The sequence below is a fragment of the Nyctereutes procyonoides genome, unplaced genomic scaffold (genome assembly GCF_905146905.1).
Source record: "Nyctereutes procyonoides isolate TBG_1078 unplaced genomic scaffold, NYPRO_anot_genome, whole genome shotgun sequence".
NCBI lineage: Eukaryota > Metazoa > Chordata > Mammalia > Carnivora > Canidae > Nyctereutes > Nyctereutes procyonoides.
Genome location: NW_026575044.1, coordinates 4,716,155 through 4,737,412, shown reverse-complemented (window position 1 = coordinate 4,737,412; position 21,258 = coordinate 4,716,155). Strand labels below are relative to the sequence as shown.

The following is a 21,258-nucleotide window of genomic DNA, read 5'->3' as shown; positions in this document are numbered from 1 at the left end:
AATAATATTAGAGTAGCTAGTTACTGCTTTAAAAATATTATAAAAATTACTCAGGTATGCATTTCCTCATACTGCTAGTACATTTTGACCTTGAACTACGTATTAGATTATGGAGGGGAAATGCCATTGTCTTAAATCAATATAATATTTACCAACTGCAGATTTAGCAAACCAATAAAGACATTTATCACTATTTAACCTCTTACATGCCTTCCTTATTATTTGGCATTTCCATTAAAATACTGCAATGCAAGATAATTTATGGAGTTTATACAATTATTTCAATGATGAATAACTGTGTGCACATGTGATCTGGGAGGACAGGGAAGGGATGCTAACCCTTACCTCCAAGGATTTACATTAGGGACTTAAATCCTATAATCCATTAAAACAGAATCTCACATTTTCTGTAGGCACTGTGTATGAAATGCCTTTTACCATTATGAAAATGTAAAATGTCCTATGCAAATGCATACCCAAACTGTAGAGGTTGCTTTTAAAATGAGGTTGAAATGCTGTAAGCCTATATCTGAGAACATGGGTTAGCCACTTAAAATAGCAGAGTTGATAAAAATACATATTTCAAATAAAGTTGAGAGGTTTGGAATATTATCTTAATTTATTCCTATCTAACCAGGAACAAATGGGATGCAACTAAAGAGAAGAAAGATAAGTTGCATGAGTTTTGAAAAAAAAAATGAAACCTCCATTATATGTTTGTAAATAAGAATAGAAATTAAAAGGTCCTTAACACAGATTTTAAAAGTATGTATGTCAAACTACAAGATCCTGTTTCTCCAGAGACATAACTGGAGGATTCTGAGAACCTTCAGAAACAAAAGCATCTCAGTTTTAAGGGCAGATCTGGAGGTACAAAGGTACCTTTTTTTCTTTTGGTTATACCAGATAGGTGACTTACAATTGAAATGTTAGAAACAATGATTTCTCTGGTTCTTATTTTTAACGAGCTTATATTTTAAGTTCTTTAAATAACTACCTCTCTTACCAATATGCAGCCTCATTTTCAGCTATCATTGAATACGTGAAATGCAAATCAACTTTAAAAGGGTTAACTCTACATTTCAGGCTGTAAAAAATAACATGGTCTATGACACTCTTCTAAGTTACTCAAACACCCTCATATAAGAAAAGAAAAGAAAAAATACAGTACTTGTTGCGATGTCTTTAACTATCTCCAACTTCTGGTTTTCTCTCCCTTTCTCTATTTATTAAACTTATTTTCTGATCTTGTATTGCCTTTTCCATCCTATACTCTCCTCCTGGTGGATTCTTGACTGGGAGTAACTCAAAGTCAAGAGTCTTCTGGCCTAGTTTCTCTTACTTTTTTTAGATCAATCTTGAAAACCATGTCACATGTTCTCTTTTTTTTTAAACTTGATTTCAATACCCTCAAATCAAAGAATTTTTATTAATTCGGGAATTTTTCCCCAAAATACTCATGATTTTATTTCTATGTAAAGACTACAAACAAACAAAAACAAAAAAAGACTTGATGAATTATTTTGTAAGGTTATATTTTCATTACATCTAAAAATAATCCCCAGTCACTTTGGGAACCGTTTTAGTGGGTTAAATAATATACAATAAGGTTTGGCAACTTTCTGGAAGTAGAATGTAAAATCTACATCTATTCATGCTAATCTTGGGTTTTATGTGCCAATAATAATCTTGCTCTTTCAAAACTGGTATAGATGCAAATTTCCACACCACAGTATTACCAGAGGGATTAAAATATATTTTCATTGCAAATATGCTAATGTTTCTGTTTAGGAGACTGTGTGACCAGAATTAGGAGTGTGACCTTGTGGTCTCACCCAGATGGGTTGATGCTATTTGGGGGAGGAAGTAGAGGAGCTGTGGAAAACTGTGGACCATTAAAAGAAACTGCTATTTGAAAAGTAGAAAGCTGCATACTCCTTGGGAAAAAGCTGTGTTTATTTTACACAACTACATGTTTAGCTACTGTGCTAAATACAATATTTATATGATCACATTGACTTCTCACAACAAATGAAGAAAAACCAAGATCTGAAATACTAATTAACCTGCCATGGACCTGAAAGTAGTTGTTATCTTCCTCCTTGACATTTTCTGCATACATATAACTTCAGAATATATACACTATGTCCCTCCTCCACTTCTGATTAAAAATCTGCAAGGTTAATGCAGCTATAATTTCTATTGGCCTCAGTCTATAACTATGTTGCCATTCAGAACAGATGATGAATAAACCAGTTGCAAAAATTCTTTTTCTTTTTAAGATTTTATATATTTATTTGACAGAGAGAGAGAGAGAAAGAGAGAGAGAGAGAGAGAGAGAGAGAGAGAGAGAGAGAGAGAACAAGCACAAGTAGGCAGAGCAGTAGAGGGAGAAGAATATGCATACTTCCCGCTGAGCAGGGATTCCCAATGCAGGGCTCAATCCCAGGACCTAGGATCATGATCTGAGCTGAAGGTAGACACTTAACTGACTGACCCACACAGGCACCTCTCAAAAATATCGGTAATGCTATTTTTCACTTAAGTTTATCCATATCTGATAAAGGCAATAAAAAATGAGATGATTTAAGTGCTTTATGAAGTAGAAGTTCTCTCACACACACAAAATCAATTTATAAAAGCTCATTCATCATTTACAAAATTATCTCTTTTCAACCTTCATTTTCATATATTGCTAGTTATTAACTTTAGAAAATTTGCCTCATCCATAGCCCATGTTGGGGCAGCCCATGTCACCTGTCTAGGAGTCAATTAGATTCATCTTTTGAGAATTTGCAATAATCACAACAGAGAAAATTCAAATGTGAGCCATTATTGGTAGGTCAATATGATAAACATTGTAAAGTAACAATAATATCAAGTAATTTTATTATGCTTATACTGTGCAAGGCACTGTTCTACTATTCTCATTTTAGAAATATGGAAACAGAGGTACAGAAAGTTTCAATAATATTCCCCACATTAAACAACTTTGAAACAAAAAGGTAAACCTGGATTTGTTGAATACTTCACTATCCACCTGGCCAGGGGTGGGGACCCTGTACTTTCACCTGCTTCTTCTCCTTTCACCACCCCTCCTGAGGCTGCTTTCCTTTACATGGACTCCAGAGGGCTCTGGGAATCTCTTTGGAGGTGTGACTTAATTCAAGGTAGTTCTCTGTAATGTATAACCAAATGAGTCTTCTAATAACTATTTTTAAAGCAGATTTGTAATTTGCCTTATGAAATATGTATATAGATAAAGTCACCTAGAACAGTTTCATTTTCTCTTAATTTCATTTACCCATAAAAAAATCTTTTTCTGGGATACCTGGGTGGCTCAGCACTTGAGCATCTGCCTTCAGCTTGGGTCGTGATCCCAGGATTCGGGATCAAGTCCCACATGGGGCTCCTGCAAAGAGCCTGCTGCTTCTCCCTCTGCTTGTATTTCCCTCTCTCTCTGTGTGTGTCTCTCATGAATAAATAAATCTTTTTTAAAAAACTCTTTTTCTCCCTCTGTAAATGATTTTAGATTATTTTTGTTCAACTGTTTTTCTGGAATCTACTGTCCTAAAAGCATAGTTTCTAAAACCATACAACCCTAATGGAGTCATGATACTACAGTTAAATATACCTGCTAGCTTAAATTAACCCCTACTATTTCTACTTTCTATTTTCTAAAATATAAAACAGTGGTCAAAATAGCCTAATCTGTCTTTCTTCCATTATCTTCACCCTCTCCACCCCCCCCCTAAGAATATAACCATCAGCTTCCCCAATGATAATATGGCGATTTCATTATTCTCCTTTAAACTGCTTTAGGAGTTTAGGAGTTTTAACTTCTATCAAGTTGGAGAATGTAGCTTCTGGAAAGACTTTAGTCGACACAAGGCCAAATAGATTTTTGAATATTGGAATGGAGAAGATCTTCCCAACTCGGCACAATAGGGTGAGTTTCTATTTTGAACTATTGGGACTTCATCAAGATAAGAAGCTTTTGCACAGCAAAGGATACAGTCAACAAAACTCAAAGACAACCTACAGAATGGGACAAGATATTTGCAAATGACGTATCAGATAAAGGGCTAGTTTCTAAGATCTATAAAGAACTTATTAAACTCAATAGCAAAGAAACAAACAATCCAATCATGAAATGGGCAAAAGACATGAACAGAAATTTCAGAGGAAGACATAGACATGGCCAACATGCACATGAGAAAATGCTCCACATCACTGGCTATCAGGGAAATACAAATCAAAACCACAATGAGATACCACCTCACACCAGTGAGAATGGGGAAAATTAACAAGGCAGGAAACAGCAAATGTTGGAGAGGATGTGGAGATAAGGGAAGCCTCTTACACTGTTGGTGGGAATGTGAACTGGTGCAGCCACTCTGGAAAACTGTGTGGAGGTTCCTCAAAGAGTTAAAAATAGATCTGCCCTATGACCCAGCAATTGCACTGCTGGGGATTTACCCCAAAGATACAGATGCAATGAAACGCCCGGACACCTGCACCCCGATGTTTATAGTGGCAATGTCCACAATAGCCAAACTGTGGAAGGAGCCTCGGTGTCCATCGAAAGATGAATGGATAAGGAAGATGTGGTCTATGTATACAATGGAATATTACTCAGCCATTAGAAATAACAAATACCCACCATTTGCTTCAACGTGGATGGAACTGGAGGGTATTATGCTGAATGAAAGGAGTCAATCAGAGAAGGACAAACATTATATGTTCTCATTCATTTGGGGAATATAAAAAATAGTGAAAGGGAATAGAAGGGAAGGGAGAAGAAATGGGTAGGAAATATCAGAAAGGGAGACATAACATAAAGACTCCTAACTCTGGAAAACTAACTAGGGGTGTTGGAAGGGGAGGAGGGCGGGGGGTGGGGGTGAATGGGTGACGGGCACTGAGCCGTCCCTTGACAGGATGAGCATTGGGTGTTATTCTGTATGTTGGCAAATTGAACACCAATAAAAAATAAATTTATTATTAAAAAAAAGAAAACAAAACTTTGCAAAAGGGTAGTAATTCTGTGATGTATACTTTGCCCTTTACAATTATCAACCAAAATTGAAAGGAAACATACCAAACTCTGAGAGAGAAGGTCCTGAAGTCCTCCTATTCAGAATACACAAAAGCTAACAAAAATGTTCAGGAGAAACCAACAGGAATAACTTTCTATAAGTGACAAAAGCCAGCAAATCTGCACCAGATGTCATAGGCACCCACGTTGTTGAAAAATGGATCTTATAAAAACTTAAATAATGCAGCCACAGAGAAAATCCCTTTGTACAAAGAAAAGTGCCATATCTAAACTTTACAACCTCGCCTGAATAAAAGGTATGGAAAATGGAGTCTACCACTGAGTCTAGGAAGCCTTCCTCCTCTGAGCCTCCAACTGCTAAACCTTCTAGCAGGATTTGAAGTAGTTAACTAGAAATCCAAATTGGAAAATAACAAACTCCAACTTTGTTTTACTTTATCAATATTGTTAAGAGAATGATGTAATTGTTTGGGGGTTTTGCAAAGACATTCCATGTCACTTCAGTTTTAATACCAGGCTGGAGCCTGCCTGGTCTGCCAGCATAAGCCAGATAAACACAGACCTGTAGTCTTTCTATTCATCTCCGGATAGTTACTCAGAAAGATTCTGGAAAATATGCCTATTATGAACTAAACATTTCACTTTTCATTTTATCCATGTGCCAGAAGTCCATTCCTTGGATAAACACTTTACAAACTGACACTCTAAAAGTCACTAAACATGATAAAGTATGTGTGCATCATTTCAGGACTGATTAAATATTTTCTCTCCCATGACAAATGAACAGTTACATACTATATGAAAAGATTGGAACCAACATTCCTTTTCTTTCTTTCCTTTATTTTGTCTCTATTTTGCACGAAAGATTAATTTTCCATTTCAACTCATTCGTTATGCAATCTTGGCTTTGGTAAAATACCACTCAAGCAATATTACACGCAGAAATAGTATTTATTTTTTTAAACATGTGATTGAAAATTCTTTCACAAATGTGCTTTCTTCCCCTACTATTTCTCAGCTTTTATTACTGGTTGTTTCCAATTGCCTTTGTTATTATTTATATTAAATGGAGGAGAGAGGGGAACTAGTATATTCAATTTAAAAATAAAAAAATATTAGTAGTATGAGGTACATTAAGTGTATGTTAAAATTATACAGTCATTCTTCATCACATCAAAATGCCAAACTGAAGCACATTAATTTATTAGTTCTGAAATATGATTATAATCATTGCTCTTCTAGTTAAATTTACTGTTATCTCACTTATGATTAGAAGATTAGTTACATTCTACTCTTTTTCCTGTCTTTAGCTCCTGGGATAGCATTGGGGACTTTCATTCTGAAACACATTTTAAAAACAGAACTTTACATAAAAATTTCAATAGGATATATGTCCTGTCGAAAAATATAAACATATTTGAATCAAATTTTTTCATTTGTAAAAAAAATCACATACTTTCTAAAAAAAATAAAATAGTTCCTTTTAAAATAAAGAAGTGCTACAAACAAGTTACTTTGTTTTCTATTATCCACATAAGGTGTCACAAGTTAATTATATCTTTCTCACCTTTTTTTTTTACTTTATCTGGAACTCCATATAAATTAACTGACAAAGGTAAACTATCTAATGTAATAGTTATAATTCAAATTTTATTTTTGGTCATTTGTATCTGCTTTATTGATGCCAGAATAATAAATTTAGTGAAACTACAGGAACTGGTAGCTGAAACAAATTGTTTCTAAAATCTGCTCTTTTTCTATTTCAAAAGCCAGTTTCACCATAAAATATGTATTTTACCAGTGGAACATAATAGTAAAAATTCTAAGAAAAAATTCAAGCTAGTCACAATTTACAAAAAAGGATCTCTGAGTATTAGAAACCAATCTTATAACTCCCACTCTCATTATTCTTTAAGCAGAGATTTAAAGGAATGGCCGCTTATTAGACAAATCCAGAATCTCTACATTCTCTGCTTGTGAGCTGAGACAGACACTGAGTAATTCTGTGGGAAAATAAAAACAACATATTTGGTCTGGTAATATTTTTCCACAATTGAAGAGAGCGCTTATGTTAATTAAAAATAAAATAAAAGCAGAAGCTGAAATAAACACATACAGTATGTATGCAGCCAATCTCAACAAGATTCTGCTGAAACCCATCTTGTAATACAATACGATAGTTTGGCTTGCCCAGTGAAATCATCTGAAGATGAGAGTATGTTCATCCATTTGTATTTGGGTTTTGGGTAATGTTCAAGAATCATCTACACAGTTGTTTTACTTTCTGAGAGAATTGAAGAGTTCAAACTATTTATTCAAAAGCCATACATTTTTGTTCATGTGAAATAGGAACACAGTCCTACTTCTCAGATTCATAGCAAAAATGTGTGAGTAAACAGAAAAAATTAGCATATAAAACTATGCTAACAAATGGCACATGAAAAAAAGTCTGATTTGCTTTAAAAAATTTACGAACCATTGTTTCTTTTGAATATTTTTATTTATTAAGGAAATTATAAAATGACCCAAAAACTCCATAATATTCCATTATAGACAAAATTCTAATTAGTATCTTGATAAAAGTTCACTTAAACATTAAACTAAGAGCGCAGACTTCTTTTTTCTTGTAAGTACTCAAATATAAAGATGAATTAGTATACAATTCCTTTCAAAGCATGCTGATTCAGTTTGCCTAGTTCACGAACCATTCTCATCAATACACTTTTCTAGTAAAAGCCTCTTACTGGCCTCACTTGAGGGAACTTGAGGAAACTTTGTATATTGCAAAGAACAAGCAAGGTATTCTGTTCCTACAGCCCTAGAACACAGAAGGAAGAATTGGGTTATATACCTTTTACAAACAAGGAAGCTGAGGTCCAGGCACTTTCTGTGGTTTTTCCAACTGCAACTGTAAGGTAGAACTGTCAGGACCCTGTCCACCACACTGGTTTGCCTTCTTTCATAGCAACTGCAGTGAGTGTGTGGAATGCTAAATTGCCTCAAAAACTTTGAGAAACAGAAAAGTTCTATCACAATATGATCTTCAGGACACTTATAGCCCAACTCAGTTATCACAATTCTTTCTAAATGATTCTCAACTAATTCTAAAAATAAAAGCATATACATTGTCACAGGGTACAAAGTGACCCTTTGTGATAGGGTACAAAGTAAAACTAAAATGTCTTGTGTTGTAATAGCATCGTAGAGATAAAAACAGAACCTCACAAAGAAATTCCTCTGATGAAGATGCTTCTAATATATTCATACAACCAAACTTTACTGTATATTCATTGCCTAAAGGTCAGGAAAATGAAAAAGTTCAGCTTTGCTGGTACTTAGACATGCAGACCAAGTAGAATTAGTGTGTTTATATACCATCTTACCTCCAAAATGGATTGCAGCTGGCTTAATAATATGACACATAGAACATAATAATAACCTGTAATAAACAGAAAATAAAGGAAGAATGGGAGACTGAGAAGCTCTCTGCTCAAATACATATTCCTGGCTCTCCTCTCCTTCAGGGCCTTGCCTAGGCAACTTAAAGAGATCAAACAAAATATAGAGTTGGCATTTCATTTTAAATTTAGGGTTTTTTTTTGGGGGGTGGGGGTGGGGGATAGCCTAGGTAGAGGGATTTCTTCACAAAGAAACACAAGTACAAAGAAACTGTAAAAGCCTGAAGCCTTGTGTTCCCAAGAAGTTTATACTGATAGAGAGAGCCCTTGGAGCTAGGAATGAGAAGGGGGAGGCTAACCAGATGGCCAAGGCCTCATAGCTGGGAAGGGACCCAAGACTTGAGAATCTCAGTCGAACTCACCATTCCCTCAGCTGCAGGAGAGGAGGCAGCCAACCTGGCTTTGTGAAACCCCCTTAGCATGTCAGGAAGAAGCGCTTTTGACTGCTTACATACAGTTCTAGGAGAAGCCATGAATTCCACAGAGTCTCGTATATTCCAGACTGCCAGGCATGTGTGTGATTTTATTTTAAGCTTAGCTTCCTAAAACCTGCCCCTGGCTCAGAAGAGCTATCATCAGCAAAGGACTGGTCAGAGGTTACACTGAAGCCTCTAGCGCCTGAGAGGCTTCTATCATTTGCTGATGGGTCTGAATACATCCTGGAGAATGTTCTCAAGTCAGCTCTACACCCTCGTCTGATGGCTCATGAGGAAGTGCCACCTGGGAAACTTACACACAGCCTTCCCCACCCTCGGGTGGACTGCAATCCCAGGATGATCCTATCTCCTTCCTGATTCTGTCTGTTAAATCATTTTGCTTGTTGCTCCTTGTATCCAGGAGCTGTGAGTGGCCTCTTAATTACTTTACACTAAGACCTCCATTGTTTCAACATTTAGCCATGGAATTCTCCTCTGTCTCAAATACAGTCAGTCTTCTCAGATAGAGCTGCAGATCTCTGGGCAGGACCTCTGTGTCTCTGCACAAGAGCTAAAGCTGGAGGTGAGAAAGTGGCCCACTTGTCCTAAAGTGAGACTTCTGTTCTACAAGCAGGAGCTGAGGTGGGTAGCCCCTACTCATCTTGGCTTGCACTTCTTGGTGTATACAGAACCCTCATCCTAACAGTCAGCTGGAGCAAAAAATTGGGGGCCCAATATTCTTCATTTGCCACCCCAGGGAGAGAGCTTACACCTTGTAGATGGGGGCTGGGTTAAGGAGAGGAGCCCCTCCTCTCTACATCATTCATCTAGAACAGAACTTCTACAGTACGCTGCAGCTAGCAGGATGAGCAATGTTGGCAGTCTGCTGATCCTAGGGTGAAATAATAGACTGGTACCTAGGGACAGACTACCTGCTTGGATTAGAGTTCTGAGAGCAGTTTCTATAAGATCAAACCTTGGAAAGAATGGGTTGTGGCTTAAATGCCACAGACTCCCACTGTTCTTGACAAGATTTAGTAGATTGTCTTAAAGGAATGATTCTCCATTTGCTGGATGCCCTTAGAACATTTTCTCGAGCTGTTAAATGATTGTTTTAGATTATTTTCTCCAGTTAACTGTTCATTTTTTTGGAATGAGAGTTCATTCTGGAAGTCAGTCTCCTAAGCTCAAGTATTTTATTTTATTTTCAAGTATTTTAGTAAAATCTATATGACAAAGGAGTTCTATATATATATTTATATTATATATATCTATATAATATATATATATATATATATGTATTTACAATCTAGGTATTGTTTCTCTTATTTGACAGATAAGGACAAAGATTCAAAAGTTATGATAAATCCTTGAAGCCACAGCACCAGCACTTTGGAGTAAGTGCAGATACACAGAAGTGATACCAAAATCTATGTTCTATAACCATATGAGCCTGCCCAATGTCTGATCCAGTGGAGACAGTAAAGAACATAAACCAAACAAATAAATACAAGGACTGAGTCTGAAATCTGTCTGTGGTTTCTATTACTACCACCAAATTTTTCTTATCTCTAATTAAGATAATGTGAATATAATATAGCAATTAACATCTACTTATCATTTACTAAAAACTAAGCATCTGGCAAATATTAGCTAACTCAATTCTCACCTACAGAAGTAGGTACTGTTAAAGTATTGGCCCAAAATCACAGAGCTAACACGTGAAAGGCAGGATTTGGACTACAAGGCCATGAGGCCGGGGCCTTCCTGAATAGAATTACTACTGATTGCTGACCTGGTCATGTGAGATTGCTACAAACATGGAACAAAGATTTATTTCTTTGAGAAATGCTATTTTTATTTTTTTAAAGATTCATGTATCTATTTGGGACAGAGAGAGGGGAGCAGGGGGAGGGGCACAGGGAGAGAATCCTCAAGTAGATACCCCGGTGAGTGGAGTCCAACACAGGGCTCACTCCCATGACCCATGAAATAATGACCTGAATCTAAAACAAGAGTTGGACACTTAATGGACTCAGCCACCTGAGCATCCTTTTATTTTTATTTTTGAATTTCATAATTGTTTAATTATTTAAAAAATGGCTTTTTCCTAACAGTTGGCCATTAGGCAGTTTTTCTTTCATGAAACGAACTGAAAATTCTGTTATAATGTAATGACATTTTTCTTCTTATTCTGGTATAGTTGATGTACAATGTTGTATTAGTCAAGTGGACAATATAGTGATTCAGAAATGCCAAACTCAGGGCTCATTTTGGTAAGTGTTCTGTTAATCCTCCTCACCTGTTTCACCCATCCACTGACCCATCTCCCCTCTGGAAACCATCAGTTTTTTTTTATAGTTCAGAGTATGTTTTTTGATTAGTCTCTTTTTTATTTGTTTTGTTGCATAATTCTACATATGAGTAAAATCATACAGTATTTGTCTTCCTTTGACTGACATTTCACTATGCATTATTATCTCTAGATATATCCACCTTGTTGCAAATGTTAAGATCTCATTCTTATGGTTGAGTAGTATTTCACTGTATATATAGCACATCTTCTTTATCCATTCATCTAGCAATGGACATGTAGGCTATTTTCATAATGTAGATCTTGTAAATAATGCTGCAATAAATATAGGGCTACATATATCTTTTCAAATTAGTATTTTCATATTCTCTGGTAATTGCACAGTAGTGGAATTATTGGATCATATGATAATTCCATTTTTATTTTTTTGATTAACCTCTATAAAAGTTACACTAGTAGCATCCTACCAACGGTGCATGAGGGTTCCTTTTTCTCAGTGTCTCCACCAACACTTCTTATTCCGGTATTTTTATTTGTTTTTTATTTTGGCCACTGTGACAATTATAAAGTGATATATCATGCTGGTTTGGATTTGCATTTCCTTGATGATGAGCGATGTTGAGCATCTTTTCACATGTCTGTTGGTCATCTGGATATTTTCTTTGGAGAAATGCATGTTGAGGTCTTCTGCTTTTTAATTAGGTGTGTGTGTGTGTGTGTGTGTTGAGTTGTATGAATTCTTTATATATTTTGACACTATTGGATAGGTCATTTGCAAATATCTTCTCCCATTCATTAGGCTGGCTTTCAGTCTTGTTGAATCTTTCCTTTACTGTGTAGAAGTTTTTATTTTGATTTATTCTCAACAGTCTATTTTTGCTTTTGATTCCCTTGCCTCAGGAGACTTATCTAGAAAAATGTTGCTTCGGCTAATGTCAGAAAAATTACTGCCTGTGTTCTCTTCTAGGATTTTTATGCTTTCAGGTCTCATACTGAGATTCACAATCCATTTTGAGCTTATTTTTGTGTATGGTGTAAGAAAGTGCTCCAGTTCCATTCTCTTCCGTGTAGCTTTCCAGGTTTCCAAGCACCTATTTGCTGAAGAGATTGACTTTTTCTCATTATACAATCTCAACTTTGTCAAAGATTAATTAACCATATAATTGTGGGTTTTATTTCTGGGCTCTCTTTTCTGTTCCATTGATCTATGTGTCTATTTTTGTGCCAGCACCATACTACTATGATTACTACATTTTTTTAGTGTATCTTGAAATCTGGGACTGTGATATCTCCAGTTGTGTTCTTTTTCAAGATTGCTTTGGCTATTTAGGGGCTTTTGGCATTCCATACAAATTTTATTATTATTTGTTTTCATTCTATGAAAAGTTCTGTTGGTATTTTGATAGGCATTTCAGTAAATCTGTAGATCGCTCTGAGGAATACAGATATTTTAACAATATTTGTTCTTCCAATCCATGAGCATGGAATATCTTTCCATTTGTTTCTCTTGTCTGCAATTTCTTTCATCAATGCTTCATAGTTTTCAGAGAATAGAATTTCACCTCCTTGGTTAAGTTTATTCCTAGTTATTTTATCACTTTTGGTGCAATTGTAAACGGGGCTGTTAATTTCTCTTTCTGCTGCTTCATTATTAGTGTATAGAAATGAGATGGATTTCTGTACATTGGTTTTGTGTTCTGTAAGTTTATGGAACTTATTTATCAGTTTTATTATTTTTTAAAAATATTTTATTTATTTAATTGAAAGAGAGAGAGAGAGAGAGAGAGAGAGAGAGAGAGAGAGAGAGAGAGGCAGAGGGGGCAGGCTCCATGCAGGAAGCCTGATGTGGGACTTGATCCCCGGTCCCCAGGATCACGCCCTGGGCTGAGGGCGGTGCTAAACAACTGAGCCACCGGAGTTGCTCTTATTTATCAGTTTTAGTAGTTTTTTGGTGGAGTCTTGCAGGTTTCCATATACAGTAACAGTCACCGCAAATAGTGAATGCTTTACTTTTTCCTTATTGATTTAGATCACTTTTATTAATTTTTCTTGACTTATTTCTGTGGCTAGAACTTCCAGTACTATGTTGAATAAGAGTGGTAAGAGTGGGCATCCTTGTCTTGTTCTCATTCTTGTTCTTAGGGGGAAAGCCCTCAGTTTTCACCATTGAGTATGATGTTTCCTGTTGGTTTTTCATTAATGGCCTTTACTATGTTGAAGTATGTTCCCTCTAAAACTACTTTCTTGAAGTTTTATTGTAAATGGATATTTTACTTTGTCAAATGTTATTTCTGGGCCTATTAGAAAGATCATATGCTTTCTTTTGTTGATACAATGTATCATATTGATTGATTTGTGAACATTGAATGACTCTTGTACCCCAGCAATAAATCCAACTTGATTGTGAGAGATTTTTAAACATATTGGATGCAGTTTGTTGAAATTTTGTTGAGGATTTTTGCACCTATGTTCATCAGAGATATGGGCCTATAGTTCTCTTTTTCTATATTGTCTTTATGTGATTCTGCTATCAGGGTAATGCTGGCCTCAAAGAGTAAATTTGGAAACTTTCCATCCTTTTCAATTTTTGGAATAATTTGAGAAGAATAGGTATTAACTCTTCTTTAAATGTTCAACAGAATTTGCCTGTGAAGCCATGTGGTCCTGGACTTTTGTTGGTTGGGAATTATTTGATTACTGACTCAATTTTGCAGCTGGTAATCAGTCTGTTCAAATTTTCTATTTCTTCCTGGTTCAGTTTTGGTATGTTATAGATTTCTAGGCATTTACCATTTCTTCTAGGTTGTCCAATTCATTGGGATATAATTTTTCATAATATTCTCTTATCATCCTTTGTATTTCTGAAGTGTCAATGATTACTTCCCTTTCATTTCTGATTTTGTTGTTTTGAATCTTTTTCCCACCTCTCTCTTTTGATGATGAGTCTGACTAAAAGTTTGAGATTTTTCTTGCTTTCTCAGGTAGCACTGTGTTGCTGTAAACTTCCCCCTTTGAAAAGCTTTCGCTACATCCCAAAGGTTTTGGATTGCTGTGTTTTCATTTTAATTTGTTATCATGTACTTTTTTACTTCTTCTTTTATTTCCTGATTGACCCATTCATTGTTTAGTAACATATTATTTAACCTCCATGTATTTGTGGTTTTTCCAGAATTTTTCTTGTGGTTGATTTCTACTTTCATAGCACTGTGGTCAGAAAATATGTATGGTATGACCTCGATGTTTTTGAATTTGTCGAGACTTGTTTTGTGGGCTAATATGTGATCTATTCTGGAGAATGTTCCATGTACACTTGAAAAGAATGTGGATTCTGCTGTTTTAGAATGGAATGTTCTGAATATATCCGTTAGACCCATCTGGTCCAGTTTGTCATTCAAAGCTACTACTGTTTCCTCACTGATTTTCTGTTTGATTTGTCCATTGCTGTAAGTGGATGTAATGTCCCCTACTACTATTGTACTACCATCAATTACTTCCTTTATGTTTGTTATTGGCTGCTTTACTTTTTGGCCCCCGTAGTGCTAGTATCTGGAGCCACTTTGGGCTTCAATCTTACCAGGTGTCTGTCAGATTTTCAGTGCACTGAACTTTAGGACACAGTGAAAGCAGGGTGTGTGGTGCCAGAAAGGTCCACCTAGGTGGGAGGTGACCTGCAGCTCCTGGGGACTGAAGCACGCAGGGTTGGAAGGGGGGTATCCACAAAAGTAGGTGGGAGCAGGATGCTCAGTGTTATCAGGATTTGCATGGGTCTACTGTGGAAGGACACCTGGAGCTGACCCCAGCATGTCCACAGGAGAATGCCTGGGCTGGGCATGCTCTTATCACGTTAGATAGTGAGCATCATGGAATGCTGGCTCCCAGAAGTGCCATGTGTTGAGGCTATGGGGTGGAGGAGTGAAATGGTGCCTGTCAGGTACTTTGTTCCTGAAGAAATCTCCCAAAGATCCCTGCCCCTCCAGCATATGCTCTGATATTGGTAAACAAATCCCCCTCCTATATACCGCAGGTGTTTTCTAAACTGCTGCCTCTATGCTGTACCTCAGTAGGGCTGTTTTGCTATCTCTTTAAGGATGGAAGATTCAGTTTCCTCTCTCTGTTTGCCCTGCTGACTCTTAATGTTCCAGGTTTTAAGCCCTGCTGATTTTAAGATGTCTCAAAATTTGACCCCTCTGGTTTTCAAAGCCAAATCTTACAGGGATTCATCTTTCCTGTGTGGGATCTTTGGTGTGAGACTCTGTTTCTCTTCTCTTTCCATGTTGGTGCCGGCAGTGTCCCTCCCTCCTGTGGATCGTCCTATAGGTCCCTCTAGCTCCCAACTGTGTTTCCACCCTTCCTATTCTCTTCAGTGTGGCCTCTTCTCTACATTTATCTATAGAGATTCTGTTCTGCCAGTCTTTGGATAATTTTCTAGGCTATTTACACTGAGGTGGCTACTATATTGTTGTATCCATAGGACCAGGTGAGCATAGGGCATCCTACTCTGCCATCTTCCCTGGAAGCTGTTGTTGTTTTCACCTGTTTTTGCTTTTCATTGAAATTGGCCAATTCTCCAACAAACACCTGAAAAAATGCTCCACATCACTTGTCATCAGGGAAATGCAAATCAAAACCACAATGAGATACAACCTCACATCAGTCAGAATGGCTAAAATTAACAAGGCAGGAAACAACAAATGTTGGCAAGGATGTGGAGAAATGGGAATCCCCATACACTGTTAGTAGAAATGCAAGCTGGCGCAGCCACTCTGGGAAACAGTATGGAGTTCCTCAAGAAGTTAAAAATAGAGATACCCTATGACCCAGCAATGGCACTACTAGGTATTTACCCCAAAAATACAAATGTAGTAATCCAAAAGGGCACCTGCACCCCAATGTTTATAGCAGCAGTGTCCACAATAGCCAAACTATGGAAAGAGCTTAGATGTCCATCGACAGATAATTGAATACAGAAGATGTGATACACAATGGAATATTACTCAACCATAAGAAAGAATGAAATTTTACCATTTACATCAACATGGATGGTATTATGCTAAGTGAAATAAGTCAATCAGAGAAGGACAATTATACGGTTTCACTTATAGGAGGAATATGAGAGGCAATACAGAGGATCATAGGGGAAGAGAGGGAAAATGGAATGGGAAGAAATCAGAGGGAGACAAACCATGAGAGACCCTTAACTGTGGGAAAGAAACTGAGGGTTGCTAGAGAGGAGGGAGGTGGGGAGATGGGGTAACTGGGTAATGAGCATTAAGGAGGGCACAATGATGTGATGAGCACTGGGTGTTATATGCAACTGAATTACTGACCTCTACATCTGAAATAATTGATGCATTATGTGTTGGCTAATTGAATTTAAGTAAAAAGAATTTTTTTAAAAAAGGAAACTGGTGAATTCTCTTCACTAATTTGTCTAGCACAATATGTCATATTAAATAAACAACAATTAAAAATGTGATATCTGTTCACAGAATATACAGGATCTTGCCTACTAAAGTAATGGTAAAGAACTTCTTTAATCAAAATTTTCCTTCAGGAATTGTCAGATTTCTTTATAGAATGCGATGGTTAATTTGTTATGTGTCAACTTGGCTAAGTATGGTAACCAGTTTTGGGTCAAAAACCAATCTATATGTTGTGAAAATATTTTTAAGATGTGATTAATATTTAAATCAGTAGACTTTGAGAAAAGCAGGTTACCCTCAAAGTGGATGGGCCTCATCCAATCAGCTGAGGGTCTTAGGGAAAAAAAGACCATGGTTATCTTAATAGGAAAAAATTCTGGAATCCTGTCTCCAGAATACTCTCAGACTCGAGACTGTAATATTAACTCCTTTCAGGAATTTCCAACCTGCTATGGGGCCAATTACTTAATCTTTCTCAGTCTCTCTGTAAACACACACACACACACACACACACACACACACACACACGTACACACACACACACACACACACCCTACTGGTTCTGTTTTCTGGAGAATACTGACTAATATAGAAAGAAAAGAGAAAAGGAGAAAATTGAGGCAGAGAAGCCAAGAGATTTGTGAGATACTTTTCTATGCACACTCACTCATGATTGCCAAATCTCCATTCTGAAAGTAAAAGTCTATGCAAGGGAAGCGCCAGGCTTCCAACTTAAACTCCACTTTTAAATGTGGAAACTCAATAGTTTCCCATAACCAAACTCTTCACCCTTCTTTCTTGAAATGGGTTTCTGCTATCTTCCCTTCTCTTGTACTTCCGCAGTCCTAAATCTCATCCAAAAGAGATAGTACTAAAGCATTCACAATAATTTGGTACTTAACAGATGTATACATCATTCAGTCATAAAAATAAGATTCAGAGATTCAATATAATATTAAAGTAAACTATTATTTTCTTTTTCTTTTATGCTTGAAAATAAAAACTGAGCTAATAATTGGTTCTTTCAGATACAGCATACTAATAAGTACTTTATAAACCTATTCTGAGAATAAATTTTTATATTAAAGTAATTTCTCACCATTTATGAGTTTCTGTCAGTGAGTTTTCCTCTGCCTCTTGATCAATTTTAGCTGAAAATGCAAGAAAAGAAAAAAAAATGAGATACATAATAATTATACTATCTAAAGCAAAATGTGATCCAAATAATATGAAATATACTTTTATTCATTAATTAATTCTAATGGATTCCAGAGTTTGTTTTAAATCTATATATAAATACGGTTAAATAGGTTATATTTAATTTTCATTATGTTAAAAATATGTATTAACACACATAAGATATATAATGAATTACAAATTTAAAATTCTAATTCCTTTTTCTCTAATTTCTTTAAGTCAGTCGTATTAACTTGAAAAAACAAAACAGTAGTTAAATTCATATCCACATTAAATGTGTTTGTCAAGGATATAAATGCTAATAATTAGTTAAAAATAATTCTCCCAAGCAAAGGTACAGCAACTAAGTCAAGAAACTAAATAGAAATGGTATGTGACCTTGACCAGTGTTCTCTGCACCAGATCACAAGTGAACAGATCCAAAGACTATTTCTACAGAGGTACAAGATACTAACATTTTCTACTAATTGAAAGTAGGGAGGCAGTAGTATACTCATTTATTTGCTATCATTTTTGTCTAAAAATAAATGGCAGCCTGACATAAACCAATAGATCACATTTGAAAAAGCAATTATATCACTATTTGAAGTTATTTAAAATAACATAGGAACTCCATCACACAAAATAGGTGTGGCAGTGACTTTTACTTTTTTTTGACCAGCAAGCATTCTAGGAATTTATGTATCACTCTAACATGCACACACACCTGACACAAAAGTTTCACAAATGCACTTAGTTCATGCAATACTCTCAAATATTTTTAGTCCATTCTATTAGATTTCAAAGTGTAGTTGTGACCCACTAAATTGATTTCATGCTTCACTAATACTTTGTCACACACTCTGAAAATCACTGAGCGACAGAACAAAAAGTTAAAAAAACTCAAAGAAAACCTAGAACTGCTAGAAGAAGTTGCCTGTTTATAATCACTCTCTTTTGGGTCACACTTGTGACCATTTGGAGAAATGAAGAGAAAGTGGAATAGGAAAGTTGATTATAAAAAATCAGAACTGCATGAAATCAAACCCACGGTCATTTGAGAATTGTCAAAGTGTTTCTATCACTACTTAAAACACAATAGTCCCCCTTGGGCCGGTTAATGTTTTATAACCTCAAAATAGTGTTTGTTCAAAGGTCTGTACAGTATCTGCAAAGCCATAATCGAGGGTCACACTGCCACTCTTGGCCAGGATTGTCGAATTTAACAGGGATCATCTGAGCTGGCAGCAGAGAGCATTGTTTCCCTCTTTTCATTTTTGTACTTTAGTTGTTTACGTGAACTACAAGTCAGTTGTTAACCATATTAAAAAACAGAATAAGCGTTCCATGATTTTACTTTTAAAAGGTTCTAACATGAGCATATCATCTTATAAAATCTGCTCTGGGCTGCCTAGCTTAATAATGGTTTAATTCAAGAAACAATTCTAGAGCCATATAAAGTGTGTAAGGGGAAACAACATAGCACCATAATGCATATCATTTTCAGGAAGGACATTCTTCTAATCACCCTCATGTGTATATCTATCCCTTTTTTTAAAATACAGAGATTAAGACTGAGATTGGAAGAAACATTTCTGGATTATGTTAGAAGAATCAAATAAATGATTTACGAAATTTAAAATGTGTTAGAATAAGATACTAGAGATCTATGTTCTATTCCTGATTCTTCCACTAACATTAGCTATGTAATCTTAGGCAAATAGATTAATCTGTTAACATATATAAAATATTTAGCATAGTGCCTCCAATAATAAGCAGGGACTAAATATATGTTCTTTGAAAATGTTGGACATTAAGCTCTTGAAATTCATAAAGCTATATATATATATATATATATAATATGTAATTATCTATAATTGAATACATCAACTGCTATTCTATTATGTCTCAACTTATATACAGATGAAGAAAGCACACACAGCTTTTCAAAAAGTGTAAGCCCCTAAATTGTGGTGAGTGGAATGAACTGAGTTTCATATGTTCGTAATGATTCCTTTTGATGTGTACTAAAACAGCTCTTGCTTCACTGCATGAGCAAGTTTGGCTGAAAAAACACTCTAACCCAATGTGGCAAAAGACTGGATCTTACCAAGGGAACTAAACATAAAAACAGACTCTCTTCTCCGACCTAATAGCCATATTACAATCATAAAACCAAATTGGAATAGCAGAGAATACTTTAAAATGCTCTATTATCCATTATTTTTACATGATTTTGAAACTAAGAGGATTTGTGTATCCAGAGTTTAATCAGCTTTGATAAACAGTCAAATGAGAGATCAAAGAAAGTACATCAGAGTACACATTTCAACTGTTGATATAGAGTCAACAATTCAATGAATTAGATTTTCCTTTGTATGGCAATCTTAGAAACAAAAATTTTTGGAAAAGTTGGGGTGCAATTCCGTTTTTGGGAACACTGAGATACCACTTTCAAACATGCTGCTTGTATAAACACTCCATCAATATTTTGTTGTCATGATTCTTTTAAACACTTATTATGTTAACTTAGTGATAAATGCAGGATTCAGTTTCTTTAGTTAATGAGGATGAAATCTACCAAAATAAAATAAAATGTAATTAAGTTAGTGAAAATTAAGGTATATTTTAGAAACAAAATAAGATAACACAGCCATTCATTTAGGGAGTACTCAAGCTAGTCACATGCAGTGACAAAATCTTAGACTGTGTTTTTAAGTCTGAGTAAAAGCTTCTGAGAGGTTGTGGCCATCTGTGTTATATATACATCTTTTTTAGTAAAAGCTAAAGGTGACATAGCAATAAGATTATTTTCTATAAACCAGGTTAATATTTTATTTCTAATTCTTTTATTCCTGACCTACTTTTTCAAAAATATAAATATTGTTTTCGGTCATTTCTAAAGACACAGAGGGCTTTGTGACTAGTTCTGAATGCCAATTTACTTTTAGTAGCCCTTTCCTATATATTTATAACCTACTGTCAATAAACTTTTATAACAAAATATGTAAATTTGATAGATGAGAGATTGAAATGGTTCCACTTTTCTATTTAAAGTAAGATTAGGGGATCCCTGGGTGGCGCAGCGGTTTGGCGCCTGCCTTTGGCCCAGGGCGCGATCCTGGAGATCCGGGATCGAATCCCACGTCGGGCTCCCGGTGCATGGAGCCTGCTTCTCCCTCTGCCTGTGTCTCTGCCTCTCTCTCTCTCTCTCTGTGTGACTATCATAAATAAATAAAAAAATTAAAAAAAAAAGTTAAAGTAAGATTAATTTTCCCATTCTTTAAAGCATATAGCTCATTTCTTTTTTGACCTATCAAATGAGGATGGTGGCCTATCTAGTTGTTATCATGATAATGATAACTACAGAAACATTTTTAAAAGCATTTAAAATAGACCAACATATCTGAAG

General features: G+C 35.7%; 1 protein-coding gene across 1 annotated transcript in view; it reads right to left on the bottom strand.

The window, feature by feature from the left end:
- The window catches only part of FMN2 (formin 2), a 363,009-nt gene that overhangs the window by 56,442 nt on the left and 285,309 nt on the right, over positions 1 to 21,258 (bottom strand). The window contains 1 exon segment of the mRNA XM_055323458.1: positions 17,770 to 17,821. Coding sequence (XP_055179433.1) covers positions 17,770 to 17,821 — 52 coding nt within the window.